The 19,564-nt window shown below is 36.8% G+C and overlaps 1 protein-coding gene across 2 annotated transcripts in view; it reads left to right on the top strand.

The window, feature by feature from the left end:
* The window catches only part of LOC150079048 (CD109 antigen-like), a 1,092,235-nt gene that overhangs the window by 214,458 nt on the left and 858,213 nt on the right, over positions 1–19,564 (top strand). For both annotated transcript variants that reach the window (XM_090384122.1, XM_090384121.1), the window contains exon 7: positions 4,422–4,473. In XM_090384122.1, coding sequence (XP_090240248.1) covers positions 4,422–4,473 — 52 coding nt within the window. The remainder of the gene's footprint in view (positions 1–4,421; positions 4,474–19,564) is intronic.

The raw sequence follows: 19,564 nt of genomic DNA, 5'->3' as shown, positions 1-19,564 counted from the left end.
CTCCAAGGTTCAGTTCTTTTTCCCAGTCTTTTTTTTTTTTTTTTTTTTTTTTTCGGCTAAGGTAAAGAAAGCCAACACGAGAGCGACAAGAAACGTCAGATAACTTATGCAGAAAATTAGTTTCCCAACACAGGACTCTAGTGCTGCTCACTCAGTAAACAGACGTTAAGTGTTATCGGTCTGGAGCCGAAATCGAGAAGGATATATTGATTGACAGGTAGCCATGGCAAACAATGAAATGATTGGTGGTGGGCACGACAGACGACAAGCTACTGTGTCGTCATTGGTTGGCATTATAATATGTATTTATGAATAAAGAACGGTGCATAATAGTTTTGTGATGAACGGTAAACAGGTAATAGTAGCGCTGAATGTTTTAAAGATGAAAGAAATTTGTAAGGAAAATAAAACGTTGGTTGATTTTTTGATGAAAACTAAATTAATAAAAGTTTTGTTCTATTCATTTTTATGTTCTTCATTATGTTTTTTTCTCATTATTAAAAGTAGATTTTTGGAGATCATGAGTGTTTTTACTATACTATTGATTTAGTTTTGGTTACGAAATTTTTTTTTTTCTTTGTTATATTTCGTAACCTGACCTTAAAATAAAAGTACAGTAATAAAAAATTAATATTTTGTTAATAAACAATTTATGCCCTAGTCCACCCATGATACTAAAGAAAAAAAGGTTAGGTTGCACCCTCCACTTCTGGAGGGTCAAGCTCCCATGGGGTTCAAGTGGAGGTAACCTGACCTTTTTTCACCATTATGGAAATTAGGGCAAGTTACCATTAGTGCTACTAAAGTGATACTAAACTGATGTTATCGTGTGTTGTGTTAGTGCATCAATCAGCACATCATTTGCCACACCTACCTGTCAATCAATATATCGTTCTTGACTTTGCTCCAGACCGATAAAACCTACCGTCTGTTTACTGAGCAAGCAGCGCTAGAGTGCCGTATCGGGAAACTAATTTTCCGCCTAAGTTATCCGATGTTTCTCGTCGTTCTCGTGTTAGCTTTCTTTACCATCACCTTTTTTTTCTTCTTGTATGTTAATGACTTTCTTCCATTGAAAAAAGTTTTACTGATGATATCACATTGCATTCCACCTTCCGGTTTGAGAAACTTTGCCTTGCACAAACAGGTTCGTCTTCTCGATTATCCCCACCATTGCCTCAAAAGCCAATCTCCAGGTAGTTCTTCAGTGTTGCAAAGGTAACTTAGTTAATTTCAATCCTTCTAAAATTTAGTCTTATTCTTATCTCGCAGAAAGAAGTCTTCTTTGATGATGATGATATCTCTGGGCAAGATCCCATAGTTTAATTAGGCATTAGCATTAGTAGAGGCATACGATGCAAGAAAGCAAGCTTATGCAGCATCAGCCAAAAAAAAAAACTGCTCCCATTTCACCCCTCTGTTCATTCCAAATACCTGTCCAGCTCAGCCTTAAATTTATTTAGCCTATCAACTTCCACAACAAAAGATGGAAGCCTGTTCTACCAATCAACTACCTGCTGGCTAAAGGCAAACTTCCACACATCTATCCTACAACTGTCTTTCCTCAATTTGAATTTATGCCCTCTCAGGTGATTATTGTGAGCAAGAGGAAGAATCCCATCAGCATTGAGCATTCTCAAACCATTCCAGGCTTTATACACCTCAATCAGATCACCTTGCGGGTGCCTAGTCTCCAGACACTGTAATCTGCAAAACTTAAGCCTTTCTTCATAAGAGCAATCCTTCGTTCCATTCACTAATCTTGTTGCCCTTCTCTGTACTTGTTCCAACAGTTCTACATCCTTCTTAAAATGAGGCTTCCAGACCTGTATACAGTACTCAAGGTGTGGCCTGACCATTTGCCTGATAATCACCTCCTTATCTCTGCTATAAAAATTCCTGTATATCATTGACAAGACACCATGAAGTGACCAACAAGACACCACACCACACCTGCAAGCTACTCTTGCAGACTGTCTGCACTGCTCAGAAAACTTCATATCTGCCTGCACAATTACCCCAGGTCCTTTTCATTCTCTACCACTGTCAGTGTAGTACCACAGAGTTGATACGTACGTTACTCTGGGGTTACTGCTTCTCATATGTAGTACTTTACATTTGTCAATGTTAAACTTCATTTGCCACCTCTCAGCCCATCTACTCAACTTTTCTTGATCCTGTTACAGCAGCATACTGTCATTAGTGTCCTTAACAACCCTGCCAACCTTTGCATCATCTGCAAACTTGGACATTAAGCCTGATATACCATCATCAATATCATTAATGAATATAGAAAACAACAATTGACCCAACACTGGACCCTGAGGGACTCCACTAATAACATTAGTCCCTGATGAGCAGGATTCATTGATTAACACTCTCTGTCTTCTTCCACTCAATCATCCCTTTATCTATAGCAGCAATTTGCCTCCAGTGCCGCACTGTTCCAATTTGTGCAGCAGTCTGCCATGTGAAACAGTATCAAAAGCCTTTCTAAGATCCAAATATATGATATCAAAGTTATTCCCTGCATCCAATTTGTTTGTGATTCCTTTGTGACAAATTCCAAATTCCTTTGTGACCACATCATAGTATTCATTCAAATTGGTGAGACAAGACTTCCCCTTTAACAAAACCATGCTGTGTCCGAGCTATGACTGAAGTCTTGTCTAGATGATCCTGCAGTGCTTCTTAACCACTGCCGTCATTTCCCTGGAACAGAAGTTAAACTAACAAATCTGTAATTACTTGTGTTGCCCTTTAATCCTCCTTTGTGAATTGGGTTCACATTTGCACATCTCCAGTCCATGGTTACACGCCAGCAAGAAGCTTATGCCAAGAAGCTTATGCAATTTCGCGAGTCAGGGATTACCCTGACTTCTTGGCATAAGCACATCATAAATATTGCTTCATCCTCAGCATCTAAGAAACTGGGTTTTTTCTTTTGCTCTCAGCATTACTCTGCTTCTTAACAACTACTCACTCATAAAAATCTCAATTTAAACTCTCACTTTCCCCAACAACAACAACAGATGAAAGTTTGTTCCAACAATTAACCACCCACTGGCTGAAGGCAAATCTCCACACATCTATCCCAACTATCCTTCCTCAATTTGAATTTATGCTCCCTCTTGTGTACTCTGAGCAAGAGGAAGAATTCCACAAGCATTCAGATTGCTCAATCCATTCAAAGTCTTAAACACCTCAATCAGATCCCTTTGCAGGTGCCTATTCTCCAGACTCTGCATATGGCAGAATTGAAGCCGTTCTTTTCAGGATTACCCTTTTATTCCCTTCACCAATCTTGTTGCCCTTCTCTGCACTCATTCTAGCAGATCCACATCCTTCCTAAAATGAGGCCTCCAGACCTGTATGCAGTACCCAAGATGTGACTGTGACCAGCATGGCAGATTAGGTTCCATCTCCTTCAACATGAATCATTGAGGAGGCTTCCATCCTGTAGTGGATTGATAATGGCTGCACTTTACCTTTACTTGCTAGTAAAATTCTTCTATATATTGACAAAACCACATGAGCTGCTTGGTAGCCTGTCTGCACTGCTCAGAGAACTTCAAATCTGACTACACAGTTACTCCCAGGTCTTTTTAATTTTCTGCAACCTGGAGTGTAGTGCCATATGTTTGATATGTTAATCTGGGATTACCATTAACCATAAGCAATACCTTGCATTTGTCAATGTGAAACTTCAATTGCACTGTTTCAGCCCCTCTTCTTAATTTTTTTATATCTTGTTGCAGTAACATATCTTGATTACTATCATTAAGCATTCTGCCAATCTTTGTATCATCTGTAAACTTGGATATTAAGCATGATAGACCTTCATAAATTATTGATAAATATAGAAAGCAACAATAGAACCAGCAATTAACCACAGGGGTACTCTACTAATAATATTATTCCATGAAGGGCAGTGTCCATTGATAACCAATCTTTGTCTTCTCCCACTCAACTGTGTCTTCTCCAAGTTCCCTTATCGAAGCAGTAATTTGCCCTTAATGCCACACTGCTCCAGTTTGTACAGGATTCTTTTATGTAGTGCAACGGAATCAAAAGCTTTCCTGGAATCCAAAGGATTGCTGTACAAAAAATGCTCCTAATTATTAATTATAACTGGTAGGAATTTTATTAATGTGCCCAGTTATAATTAATGAAGAAGTTATGTAATTTTAGTTTAATTTCCATAAAATAAATAAATAAAAAAGATAATAATAATTATTGTATTGCTTCCTTTCGAAGTGGAAGAAATTATAAGTGAATCTTATAATTTAAGTAAAGTGGTTGAAATTTTTTTATTTTGTTTTTTTTTAGAAATTTTACAAAAAGCTCATTGCTACTTCAAACAGAATCAATATTTTAATAAAAAGAAAAGGTCTCTATTTTTAAAAACTGTATTTTTGCAGGATTCGGATGGCAATATGATACAACAGTGGAATAAATATTCGGTATCGAATGGTAAAAATCTTTTAATTTTTTTTCAAGCTGTGCCATTGTTTTATTTTGTAATTTGTGAAACATATTTTATATAAAATGTTATTCATTAAGAAAATCATTATACAGCATGTCCACAAGTTCTTGTATGCTTTAAAACTGCAGTAACTATACAAGATAAAATGAATTTTCTATATGAGATAAAAACAAGCTGTAAAATGGACAGGTAATTTAATCTAGTTTAAAATTTTTTAAATTTTTTTTAAATAATCTTCCCTACCTGAGATGGTTTCAAAAGAAGAGAACGTGAACCGTGTCCTGCATGTCCAATACGATGCTTCCCTTTGTTTTTTACAATGTCGATTTTAAACCCAGGGATTTTCCAACCAAATACAGTGGATCTCCGCTTTAAATGATACGTGAAATTTGGAAGAATATTTTCCAGTTAGCAAAATAAAAATAAATTTGGACTTACATACATAGTTTAATTAATACGTACTGTAATATGTACATAGTAATTGATATTTCTGTTCACTGACTTTTTTTTTTTTTTTTTTTTGGTTGTAAGCTTTAAAACAGTAAAAATGATAAGCAATTAATAACAAAGAACATGGCATGCACAAGTTGCAACAAACACGATACAAAGTGACGAGTTTCTGAAAATTTATTCATGTTTTTTATATGATTGAACATGGAAGTGGAAATACATTTCACCATAATAATGTGAAAACTCATAGAATTCCAGCTATTGGTACTATAGCAAATGCAAGAAGATCGAGTTTATAGTTTACTACCCATTTATAATTGATTACATTACACTAACACAAAATTTGAGGAAAGACAGATGTAGGATAGACGTGCGGAAATTTGCCTTTAGCCAGCGGGTGGTTGGTTGGTGGAACAGACTTCCATCCCTTGTCGTGGAAGTTGATAGCCTAAATAAATTTAAGGCTCAGCTGGACAGGTATTTTGAATGAACAGAGGGGTGAAGTGGAAGTGGTTTTTTTTTTTTTTTTTTTTTTTTTGGCTGATGCTGCATAAGCTTGCTTTCTTGCATCAAATGCCTCTACTAATGCTAATGCTAACAGAAAAGACCAATAAACCGGAAACTGCAAATTGCTTTTATTGTTTTATGATTGTGACCTCCAGAAATGTGCCTTTAAAAAATACCATGAAGGCGATAACAACTAGTGAGTCACCAGCAGGGATTCACAAAAAGGAATGGAAATGTTGAAAATTACATCCAACATAATAGCATGGTTTCCCAGCACAAAAGCTCAAAAATACCTTGTTATGCAAGATTTACAGCAATTCTCAAACCGTGTTAGAGTGAAACCATGTTGTAGAAGTACCGTGTTATACGGGAGTTGCCTGTGATATATTATATTAATATGACTTATATTAATAAAATAAGCCTATCAAAGAAAACATCTTCTCTTGCTGTTTATTAGTTTGTACTCTAAGACAGGGCTTATGCTCTTGCTGATCATTGTATCAATATGGGCATTTCAAGTAGATGTGCTGTGGAATTAGAACATTATCTCAATATTATTTAAGCAATGTGAGATGTGGCACATGCCTCATAGTGAGAAGTGACAATTTTTACAGTTAGACCTCAAATTAATATTTCTATAACATTGCAAGCATTAATGTTTAAAAATTAATTTAAAAATATACATTTGAAACTTTAGAAAAATATTATTTCTTAGTTTTATTCATTGTATTGTCACAATCAAGGATGACATTACAATGTGAACAGTTTTAAATTATTTATTACTCTTATTTACAGACAGTATACACAGAGAAACATGGTCACCGATGCTCCTAAAACCCAAGAACAAGATAAACAGTTTTATAGTAAAAAAAAACTATTTTAATGGCTCACTTTTTCCAAAGGAATGTTTACAAGTGGGAGTGAATAGGTGTGTTTGCTCTGCTTGTTGTCAGAATACCATTATTTTAATATATTCATTCTCTGAATTTCTTTGATTATAGTTTTCTTGTTTTAAGCTCTTCTGTAACCTGTTAAGTAGCACTCACCTTTGGTGGTGCTACTTAACTTACTGTTAGGTTTGGCAGATTCACTGAAGTATTGCATGGGGATAAGATAAAGTATCTACAGCAAACCCCCGCTATTCTCAGGGGTTACATTCCTGAGAAATGCCGCGAATACCGAAAACGCGAATACTGTGTTATGGCTCCCATAGTAATAAAGGGGATCCGTTCCAAAGTATGAAATATATAAGAAAAACTAGTCTAAAATTTTGTCTATGTATGTATTATATGTACATAGACAGTACATAGTGAAATGCAAGCATATGGCACCGAAATGAAAATAAGAAACAATTTAATATTAAATATAATATTTATTAGAAATTTCAAACGAATCTTTCAAACCAGCACCTTTTCTAGCCAAAAACCTTATCCCGCCGGTACTATCGCCAGTTTCGCTAAAGTGTTGATAAAGGAGTTTTGCCTTTTCACGAATGATGAGTGAACTTAAGGGAATTTTATTTTGAGTTCGGTCTTCTATCCATGGATTTAAAGCCTTTCCATTTTTTCTAATTTAACATCACGAGTTACAGAGCAAATTTTTGAAGCAATTAGTGCGTTTTCACGGACACTACGGCAGATTTTTTCTTCCGATTTTTTGATTGATTGTACCGTTGACTCATTGATTTTATAATGTTTTGCCACTGAGGAGACACTTTCACCATTAGAAATTTTGTCTAATAACCCAATTTTATTCACTAATGTTATCACCTTCTTTGATCTTTTCACATTTCCCTTGTTATTCGTAGCCATATTTTTGTACGGATTAGAAAGAATGTCCAAATAAAGTCACTTTCTTCCATTAACACACTTGAAAAAGTCTGTTTTACACTGCAAAATGGTAGATTTATCATTTTTGTAAGCATATCAATTTATAAATTGATAAATTTATTCAATTTATAAGCATATAAATTAAAAGCAAACGACGAAACCTTCCATGACAAGCGCGTAACACATACTGAACAAGGATTAGCGAGAAACATCCACGCTCGCGATTTTGTCACCCCCCTCTCTCCTCACCCACTGAGCGCTGTTTTGACCGGGAAAGAAAATTTTAGCCACGCCAGTGTTTTTTTATGGCGAAAAATGTTCACGGCGCTTTAAAATTCACATTTTTTTAGGTTTCATTTTATATTAAATCAGCAACCGCGAATATGCAAAACCGCGAATAGCGGGGGTTTACTGTATTTCTAATTTGCACCTAAAAGAAGACACTTGTTCACTAAGTAGTACAGTAGAGTGTCAATAATCCGAACTAATTGGGACTGGGGTAGTTCGGACTTCTGATTTGTTCAGATTTTTGAATCTATCAAAAATACTGTTCTGGAGATTAGACTTGTCTAGGTGATCCTGCAGTGCTTCTTTAACCAGTGCTTCCATTAATTTCCCTGGAACAGAAGTTAAACTAACAAGTCTGTAATTGCCCTTGTCTCCCTTTAATCCTCCTTTGTGGATTGGGGTCACATTTGATTAATTTATTAAAAAGTTTATTTGCCAGTTTCCTTTGATATTAAGATTATAATTCTTCTTTTACTAGTTTGTGATACTAATTACATATATGCTGTACTTTCTTTCAATGATGTTGCTTCTTTTCTCTTAGTTTACTTACAATAAAAGAAAATCTGAACAAATGTCTGTTATTTTTATTATTGTTAGATGAGGCTTTTGTTAATATTATTTTTATTTTTATTATTTCATTTATCTAATCTGTTTTTTTATTTCATTTATCTAATCTATTTTTTTGTTTAATTTATCTAATCTATTTTTTTATTTCATTAATTTTTTATTATTCTTAGATATATGTACCAAAAAAAAAAAAAATGCTAATTTAATTTTGACACTTTTGGCAGATCCTTGTAATAAAAAAACATGAAAATTTATGTCCCTTGAACTTTGTATTAATGAGATTTTACTGTATATTCTTTTATTCTGTTTGCTGTTTTAAACTTATATGTATATTTATACATATTATATATTATAAGTATACAGTAAAGAAAATTGTATTACTCATATAAAGAAGGAAAGCCACCTTTTATTTATTTTGGTTTATCTCTTAGTCACTTGGCAGCACTGCTCCTCTCTACCTGTGGTAGAGCCAGTAACCTCTGAGGGAAGTTGTTATTTGGTTTTTAGGAGCATTAGCAACTAAGGCCATATTGCTCCGGGGATATGCGGTGGTCGTTCCCTAACCTTTCCACGTCCTCCGTATTTGGTGGTCACGGGCTCGACCCCAATCTAATCAAGAAGCGTGTGCTACACACTGCTGCTCCTGCCCACCTGGCTATGGAGGCGCCTTCCTCTGAGGGAAAACTAATCTTTTAGGGCAAAAGAAAAAGTAGTAACAGTGGATTTAACAAACCAGGATTCATCTGGGTCTATAGGCCAAACAATATCATTGGTACCAAGATGATTCTAATTCATCTACTGCCAAGAGGCAAAAGAAAGATGTGAACTAAACTCCCTTTTCCACTCTTCCTGATTTTTCCCTATTTAAGAGATCACCTTTTTAAAATTTTCTTCCTTTGTCATAAAAGATGTCTAGAACATATAGCTGACCCACCAAAAATGGTATGCAGAAAGCAGGTGACCTATTTATAGAAATGACAAATTGCTGACATTCAGAACTACTAAAAATCACAATATTTTGTGGGCTTCCTATTAAAGTCACTCCACATTCTACTTTAAATACGTGAAAAGGAGTCATTGTGGAATGGGACCTCATAAATGGTTGTGAAGAATTACAAGAATTATAAAACCAAAATCCTTATAAAAATTATGGACTCTAACCCACACTGTAATGCTTACTTTTAACACTCTGACTGTACCAAGTTCAGCAAAAGCAGTATACCTGAACTGCCATTTGAAGTCATACATCTTCCCCCTCCTAAAGATTCTTCAAGTTTCAAAAGTTTGGCCATTCATAACAATATGCAGAAGGATTGCTGTTTGTGCCACTTGTGGCTTAGAAAAACATTCTGATAATGAAGGCAATACACAATCTCTACAATGCTCATACTGCAAAGGAAACCACCCATTTTTTGGAGTGGCTGCAGTATATGGAAAAGAGTGAGGGTAAAAAAAAAAAAAAAAAAAAATAGGAGATATCATTACCACCAATAATAAGAACATATACAGCAGCAATGGCAGTTCAGAAATCATCTCAATCCTCTCCCACATCCCCTAACATCTCAGTTGCCGAATGGGCTGGGACACTCTTTCAAAACCGAAACAAAAAGTTGACCAAGCAAATAACAACCCATTATGATTTCACCAGATGCTGAAGATATTAGCTAACACCAACAACAAGCAATTCAAAACACTAAATCTGCTCGCCAAAAAACAGCGAAATACCGACTCTATTGAAATTAATGAAAGAGTGCGGAACTTCCTGCAACAAATGATATTAACACTACTGGTTGACTAACATTACCTAAACAGATCAGCACAAACAAATAACACCTCATAAATCATCAGAAACAACAACTAACTACACTCCTTCAGTGGAATTGTTGTAGTCTCTGAAGTAACCTTAACAATATTTAAGATGTCATTTCTGTCAAAAGTCCTGCAAGTGTTTGTTTACAAGAAACAAACCTGACTCCACACGTATTTGAATTAAACATTACAATATACATTGAGTTGGCTTTGCATTAGAAGCACCCCCTTGTCCTAGGAATGCACTGATATGTGATGCTGGTGAGGGCTTAAGTGTTCCCATTCTGTTGTGTCATGAGTCTACCATGACTGGCTCAACATCATTTGAACAAAGAGCCAAAGGTCACACATAAAACAGCCATGTATAACCATGACTGGTATATTGTTCATGGTAGGCATCACGTGTCTCGTCTTATAACACAGCAGTGATGCAGCACAGTGGCTCAGCTAACCACCCAGTACAATGTAGGAATAGCAAGACCAGTATCCACATGGACTGTTCATTGTACATTAGCCTGTACAGGCTGTGGAATTTGTAGGCCATCACAGATACCCATGCTCATTGTGAGGCATAGTGCCTTGGATGGGCACGTCAGCACCAACACTAGACCAATGGCATGTGGGAATCTGTCACCTGGTCTGATGAATCCCATTTCCAATTTTGTCATGTTGATGAGCATATCTGTATTTAGAAAAAGCAACATGAGGCCATGGCACCTGGGTGTACTGTTGGTGTTCAGCAGGCTGGAGGCAGTGGTTTTGTGGTTTGTGGACTGTTTTCATAGCATGCTTTTGGTCTTCTAATTACTGTTAATCAATGGGTCAATGGGAATGCTTGCCTTTCTATCTTCGCCAACCATCTACACTCTTTCATGATGACAGTCTATCCAGACAACTGCATCTATCAACAAGACACAACAGGCCTGGCAGGTTGCTAATTAGTTTTGTTAACATAACAGTGCATTCTCTGTTCTCCCATGGCTGCTCAACTCACCTAATCTCAACCCATTTGAGCATGTTTGGGACCGGACCTACTGGAAAAGTGTTTGATGCTATGACCATTCACCTGGCAATGTGTAGGCATTACTGAACATATGTAACCCATGGGTAGTAGTACTACCACAGGACACCTTGCAACTGCAACACTTTGTGGAGTCCATGCCAATGTATGTAGGCTGTATTAATGGCAAAAGGTGGCCCACGAGGTATTAGGTAAGTTTTGATAATGCAAAGTCAATTTGATGTATGTAGGCAGGATCATAAAAAATACAACGACCACTCACAGAGGAGTTTCTGTTTTGGTTGACTTTAATATTTCCTCCAAGCATGTTCAGTTGCAAACGCCCCTTGAAGCAGTTGTGGTATGTGCAATGATTGGAATTACTCTGTCTACAGCCTAATTATATACACTGATTGAAAGTCTGCGGTTAACCATTTACCCCTACATTCAATTTGATATCATCCCTTATAGGAATCTCTCCATCTAGACAAAAGAGAAACTTCTGAAGATGAACTGAACCCTCTTAAATGCAGGTGCTCAGTCCCATGTACCTTCATTTGCATGGGCTACTTTTGCATTTGATCTCTCCAGCTGTTCCTGGCTTGATTTCACATTCTTGACTGGTATATATCAAATGATACCTGTAACAGTGATCTTTATCTAATTGTAATCTGTTAACAAATGATGTATTGCAAACTGTAAGGGAGGAAAAAATGGAAATTTTGTAAAGCAAACTGTGAAAATTACCAATCTTTTGTTTATTTAGATGAACAAGCTGTAATGTACTTTGTTGTTAATTGTCTGACAGCCCCGCTGCTGTAATGTACTCTGATATATTAATATTAATAGTACTGCAGTCCCTTGTCATAAACAAAATTGTCATATATTGCAATACCAATAGCATCCAGCTGATACCATAAATGTTAAACAGTGAAGCAAATAAAGAAAAAATAAATAAATACAGCTTGGAATTGATTTGGAAAGTTCACCAGTTGCAGTGTCATAAAATATAAGAATGCTGGGGCCAAGTCCCATTGTATATGTGGAAAAGCCAGAAAGAGACTCGGATATCTTTTGCTAGCAAAATTAATGGAAACATGTGCACTAGAATTCTGCGGAATAAAATTAGACAAATCTTAAGGCCCTGGGTGCCATATGATTTTGTCATCAAGTGACTTTACATAGTGAATTTGCACTCTTTCTTGGAAAACTAAATATTTTTTTATTTAAAGAAATGTGCCAAAACTATATTATTTAGTCCATAATAAAGAAAGGGCTTCACTAGATCAGGATGGAAAACTTTCACCTGGAAGAAGTCACCCTTTTGCTCAGGAAGGAAAACTTTTCCTCTCTGTGAGAAAAGTTCTTTATTTCAGAAATCCATGGGTTCATGGGCCAGAATGTAACAGATCACAAATATGAGGAGCTGCTTTGTCCCAGCAAAATGTCAAAAGATTGACATAGACAGAATTCGTATTCCAACCTTTTTAATTATCTGTTCAACACCAGACCAGCCTATCAGAAAATTCTTTCTTTTTCTAGTGCAATATTGCCTATAAAGTTCAATAGGGACTCTGAAGACAGTTTGGCTTTTAAGAGCATTTAGCATTCATTCTAACCATAGTAAAAGACAGTTACTTAAACTGCAAGATTCAGCTTTACATTCTAAATCCCATCACCTATTTTTAGTATCAGAAGTCTGGATACTCTCAGATGATGTGTTTGGGAGATGCTGTGTTCCCCATTTCTGGTTCTAAAGAGCATACTCAAGCACAATGTGCAGCTTCCACTTCAATTATCCCTAACTGCAAAGGAAGCCATCCATCTTTTTCTAAAGCATGCAAGCTATGGAAAACAAGAAAAAAATACAAAAGTATAAAATTATAAGAAAGTATAAAAGTACAAAGAGTATAAAGTTACATATCTTGAAGTAGGAACACAAGTTCTGTTATATATGCCTGACTGCTCATTCATCAAAAGCTGTTGTTAGGATGAAATCCATACAATATTTCTTCTAACTGGGCCAGAACTGTATTAACAACCTTCAAAAAAGTACACACTGTAAATGAAACTAGTAATACTGTGATTAGTCTTCTAATGTCTGGAATGCTGTTCAGTCACACTCACAGTATGAAAATAGATGATCACTCAGATGTTGAAGATAGTGTTAGAATACTATTCTAATAGTATACTAACACTAGTTAATGTTAGAGTTGTGAAATAGAAATAGTGTTAGAATACTGTTGCATATAAAAAGACTGCCGTAAAAATTGGAGCAGTGTGGCCAGTTGCGGCTCGTGGCTCTGATGTTTGGGGGTGCTGTGTCTTAAAAGTTACATTAAATTGCCTTGGTTATAAGACATGTAGACATACACAGTAATAATAACAAGCAAGTTAAAAATACTACAAAACATTAATTAGACATTCACCATTAACAGACTTGAACTGTTATTTAAAAACAAAACCCATTCTTCGGTTTTTATTTATTGAAAATAGATTAACTTTTTCATTCAAGTTTGGTGCACTGTTGACCAAGCTTTTCTCTATTGAAAGCATTGCTTGAGCATTTAGCCTTTCCTGATTCATAGTGCTCCTTAAAAATGTTTTTATTCTTTTTAATGTCGAATGGCAGCGTTTGGGCTCTGAAGTAGTCATCGGAATGGTCAAAAGATCTCTTATGAGTTTTGTAAGTTCACCAAGAACTTCAGCTAGATTATTTTCTGAGATAAATTTCAGCGAGTCAGTTAATTTGCAATAATTGTGTAGATCGTCTGCTATAGAAAATTTGTAATTCCGCAAGAAGTTTTTCTCTTTCAGTCATGGGATATGCCTCAGTAGTCTCCTGTGCCTCTTCCATGGGCATTTTCGTACGAAAAATAACAAAGTTCTCCTTGTTAAACAATTTAGCAGCAATTAATTGCTTTGTAAAAAAATATCTCTCACCTATGTCAGCACTTATATAGTCACATATTCCTTCGCTTCAATCATAAGTGTTTTTGAAAGATTTTCACAGTACATTGAATTCCTGATTTTTAGAATGGCATTCTTAAAGTTTCCTATATATTCATGTATTTTAACTGCCTCAATTTCTCGAGATTGCATTTGATTATAAATAATTTCCACGTGAGGCATTATCTGATGGAAAAGTTCTAACCAGAACTCGAATTTTTCATTACTCAAGATGTGCAAAATTCCAGTTGCTTCTAAAATCGTCTTATCTGTGTTTGCTGTTGCTTGTAGTTCCTCCATGCCCCTTTTTAAGGATTCAAAATTTTCATAAACGCTGTTCATGGTGTGTATATTGAAGTTCCATCTTGTAGGGGAAGGTCAGGTAACAAAGCTGTCCATATGCTTTCTGAAAACAGAGAGATGCTGTGGTAATCTTGAGAAAAATGTTGATATTGATATGAGGTTCGAAAAGAATATTCTTGAATCTCGGGTACTACTTGCTTCATTTCTCATCATCATCTGGTTCAGTTGATGTGCATAGTAGTGAATAATATTTGCATTTTTGTACACTTCTTTTATTTTAGCCTGAACTCCCCCTTTCTTGCCTTTCATCACACTTGCACCATTAAATGTGTGAGCAACCAGTTTTTGAGTATTTCCTTCGAGGATTATGTCTAACTGATGTCGAATGCACTTTGATATTTCGTCTGCTGTTTGGTTTTCCTGAGTGAAAAAACCCCAAAAAAATGCTTAAAAATGTCTCCATTCAGTTCATATCCAGAACAATTACCATTTGTATATGTTCGGAAACATCTGTTGTGTCATCAGCCGTGACAGCTACGAATGAAGCTTCTTTAATTTCTCTTTTTATTTCGTTCTGGCATATTTGCAGCAAACAGTCAAGATTATCATTCCGAATAGTTTTTGAAATGCCTTTAAATGCTGCTTTACATTCTAAATGGTTCTTTAAATTGGAATCTAATGTACAGGCAAAATTTATTAATCCTTTGAATTCTCCTGGATTTTTAGAATCGTCTTTTTCATCATGTCCACGTAATGGAATTTCAAACTGTCCAAAAATTTAATTCAATCTATTATTTTAGATAATACTTCACGATTCTTGGTAACTTTTCTGTTATGTTTGCAGATCAAAAGTCTGTAGGCCTCACTAAGCTGTTCTTTAATATTTATGCTTCCTAAAAGCAATAGTGAAATCACATCAATGTTTCTTCGAACTCTCATGTTTTAGAGTTTTTTTCTTTCATTCTGTTTATGTTTATAAAGCCACTTTTTGTCCACATTAAGTCACCTCCGAACAGTAAACATGGAAAACAAAACAATGCATTTTTAACTTTACAACCACAAAGCCAACTTTTCCTTTGGTACCATTCAGTTTTAAAACTGTGAATATATTTCTTATTATTACTTATTCCCTGCTGAGAAATTTGAATCTTTGTTGTGAGGCAGCCTTCTTTTTTAATTGCATTTTTTTCTTGGAGAGATAATTGTGAAAAACTAAGTTGCTGAAGTTTGTTCACTGTCATGCAATTTACCTCATGGGGAAACATGGAGGCCATGATCGAATCAAATTTCACAAAATCGTGTCTTTTAGAAATAATGTTTTACTTACACATCACCTCATAATATAACTTAAACTTACCAAGTTCAAGCTCAATTCGCAATTAAGCTCTAATCACATAATTACACTATTGAATGTTGAGTATTGACTCAACACTCATATTATTTAGTTATTTAATGGGAATTCAGGCGTATAACAACAAGACATTGACATTGTGGCCACACACCCATCATGGTCAATGATGAAATCTGCACTGCCCACTTAACAGTGACTTTGATTTGTTTCACCTATAAAAAAATGTATATTGGCAAGTTGCCAATGGCAACCAACTACCAGATATTCACTGGAATGCAAAATGTTCACTTAAATAGAAAGGGTGCAAGAATATTTGCTGATGCTATCGAGGCAGTGTTAGGTGGGTCAGAAAACTGCTAGCTTGGGGGGAGACAAAGACCAATAGATTGACAGTAGCCACTGGCAGAGGTGAAAGAGATTCTTGCACTGATTCTATTAGAATGAGCAGAAGCCTGAAAAACAAGATGAATGGTATTTCAGAGACTGCTGGGAGACATTGCGGTACAAGTAAACACATGGGTTATGTTAGGGTAGCTAAGAATAGAAACAGGTGCAGGTATACTTGTGTGTACACCAATGCTAGGAGTTTAATAAATAAATTTGATGAATTTGAGGTATTGCTCAAAACATCAAAGGCAGATATTGTTGGGATATCAGAGACGTGGTGTCACACAGATATAAGGGATGCAGAACTGCAATTTGGAGAGTACAACGTCTACAGAAAGGATAGAAAGGGGGGAGGGGTTATGCTATTAGTTAAGAAACACATAAAAACCAAGGAAGTGAAGCCAGTCGACATCGCTGGACAGTGCAGTGTTGAGTCAGTTTGGTGTGACATAAGCATTGGGAGATCAAAATTGAGAGTAGGAGTGTGCTATAGGCCTAATGACTCTGATGACTATAATAAGGAACTGTACAGGGAAATAGAGTGGGCCAGTAAATCAGAGAGTCTTATAATGGGAGATTTTAATTTCCCAGATATTGACTGGAATTTGGGGGCTGGTTACTCACGCACTAGCAGGGCTTTTGTGGATTTATTGGATGATTGTTTTCTACATCAGCATGTTCCGGAGGCAACTAGAGGGAGTAATACTCCTGATTTGATTATCAGCAGTGATTCTTCATGCATTAAGAATCTGCAGATAAATGAACCACTAGGTGGCAGTGATCACAGTGTGCTGAAGTGGGATTTACTCAAAGAGGTAACTACCATTAGGGGTAAAGGGAAGGGTTATTGCTTCCGTAAAGGCGACTACGATGGACTGAGACAGTATTTAAATTCTATACAGTGGGACCAACTGATGATGTTACCAACAGCAAATTCAAAATGGGAAGCATTCAAAGAACTTATCTTGGAAGCTACTAGGCTTTACATACCAACTAAGAAATATTGTTCAAGGTTTAGGCCAAAATGGATGTCAGATGAACTAATGAGGCATATGGCAGAGAAGAAAAATGCATGGGATACTTACAAATTAACACATGACACAGAAGCCTATGATAGATACAAGTTGATATGCAACCAAGTTACAAAGGAGGTTAGGCAGGCGAAGGCAGATTACGAGAAATCCTTGGCAAGGGATGCAAAGAAAAACAGCAAAGAGTTCTTTACTTATGTAAACTCTAGAAGGAAGGGGATGAATCAGAATGGTCCACTTGATATTGATGGGTCAACTGTTGATGATCCTGCTCAGGTAGCTAACAAACTAAATGAATATTTTGCATCGACATTCACACATGAGGAGTTATTCAGCAAGGGGAATGCCAGAGGTGTATTCAACTCTAGCAGTAAGCTACAGAATCTTGAAATAACTGGGAGTAAAGTGGAGGAGAAACTGTTGAAGATAAACACAAGAAAGGCACCCGGGGTGGATGGGATCTATCCAGTTATATTAAAGGAGGCAGCAAAGGAAGTAAGCAAACCCTTAGCCATAATTATGAGAGCTTCCTTGGACTCAGGGGAGGTACCCATAGACTGGAAATGTGCAAATGTGACCCCAATTCACAAAGGAGGATCAAGGGCTGACACAAGTAATTATAGACCTGTGAGCTTAACTTCCGTTCCAGGAAAATTAATGGAGGCACTGGTTAAAGAAGCACTGCAGGATCATTTAGACAAGACTTCAGTTATAGCTCAGACACAGCATGGTTTTGTTAAGTGGAAGTTTTTTTTTTTTTTTTTTTTTTGATTTGGTAGTTGTTGGCGCATCGGCTTCTGTGGCCATATTGCACCTCCCAAGGTTTTTGCAGTACTTTGATCCAAGCCCGAGGCGGGAATCGAACCCGCGACCTTTGGGTTGCCGGGCAGGTATTTTACCCACTCGGCTAGCCCGGTCGGCTTAAGTGGAAGTCTTGCCTGACCAACACTTGATTGGATACTATGATGCAGTCACAAAAGAACTGGATGCAGGGAATAACTTTGATATTATATACTTGGATCTTAGAAAGGCTTTTGATACTGTTGCACATGGAAGACTGCTACACAAATTGGAGCACTGTGACATTGGAGGCAAATTGCTGCTATGGATAAAGGGGTGGTTGAGTGGGAGAAGACAGAGAGTGGTAATCAATGGACACTGCTCATCGTGGACTAATGTTTTTAGTGGAGTCCCTCAGGGCTCAGTGTTGGGTCCATTATTGTTTTCTGTATTTATAAATGATATTGATGATGGTATATCAAGCTTAATGTCCAAGTTTGCAGACGATACAAAGGTTGGCAGGGTTGTCAAGGACACTACTGACACTATGCTGCTGCAACAGGATCTGGAAAGGTTGAGCAGATGTGCTGAGAGGTGGCAAATGAAGTTTAACATTGACAAATGTAAAGTACTACACATGGGAAACAGCAACCCCAGAGCAACGTATCAACTCTGTGGTACTACACTGACAGTGGTAGAGAACGAAAGGGACTTGGGGGTGTTGTGCAGGCAGATATGAAGTTCTCTGAGCAGTGCAGACGGGCTGCAAGAGTAGCTCATGGAGTATTGTCAATGATATACAGGAATTTTTCCAGCAGGGATAAGGAGGTGATTATTCCATTGTATAAGGCAATGGTCAGGCCACACCTAGAGTACTGTATACAGGTCTGGAGGCCTCATTTCAAGAAGGATGTAGAGCTGCTGGAACGAGTACAGAGAAGGGCAACAAGATTAGTGAATGGAACAAAGGGGTGCTCTTACGAAGAAAGGCTTAAGTTTTGCAAATTACAGTGTCTGGAGACTAGGCACCAGCGAGGTGATCTGATAGAGGTGTATAAAGCCTTGAATGGTTTAAGCATGCTGAATGCTGATGGGATTCTTCCTCTAGCTCAGAAAAATCGCCTGAGAGGGCATAAATTCAAATTGAGGAAAGACAGATGTAGGATAGACGTGCGGAAATTTGCCTTTAGCCAGCGGGTGGTTGGTTGGTGGAACAGACTTCCATCCCTTGTGGTGGAGGTTGATAGCCTAAATAAGTTTAAGGCTCAGCTGGACAGGTATTTTGAACGAACAGAGGGGTGAAGTGGAAGTGGGTTTTTTTTTTTTTTTTTTTGGCTGATGCTGCATAAGCTTGCTTTCTTGCATCAAATGCCTCTACTAATGCTAATAATGCTAATGTGTCACTGCCTGGCGCAAAGTGAGGCCTACGTTTAATTAAGCTTCAAAGTTGGAAAGAATTTCATGTTTTTATTCATTTATTATTGAAATGATTACTGGAAAAAGAGGATGTGCATACTATATGCGGGTCCTGTTAATAAAAATATTCATTGTGTTGCATTGTTCTTCACAAATTTCATATAACTCTATTCACTGTATATATCTAGATTTAAATAGCTGTGGGTGCCACAGTGCCTATGGACGAGCCACCCCTGAGTGTGGCATTAAGGACAAGTTGCTGTTATGGATAAAGGGATGATTGAGTGGGAGAAGACAGAGAGTGGTAATCAATGGACACTGCTCTTTGTGGACTGAGATTATTAGTGGAGCTCCTCAGGATTCAGTGTTGGAGGCCCATTGTTGTTTTCTCTTCTGTATTATCAGTGATAT

The sequence above is a fragment of the Mastigoproctus giganteus genome, chromosome 10 (genome assembly GCF_048544385.1).
Source record: "Mastigoproctus giganteus isolate SK-2022 chromosome 10, ASM4854438v1, whole genome shotgun sequence".
In the NCBI taxonomy this organism is placed as follows: Eukaryota; Metazoa; Arthropoda; class Arachnida; order Uropygi; family Thelyphonidae; genus Mastigoproctus; species Mastigoproctus giganteus.
This window is presented reverse-complemented; position numbering and strand designations above follow the sequence as displayed.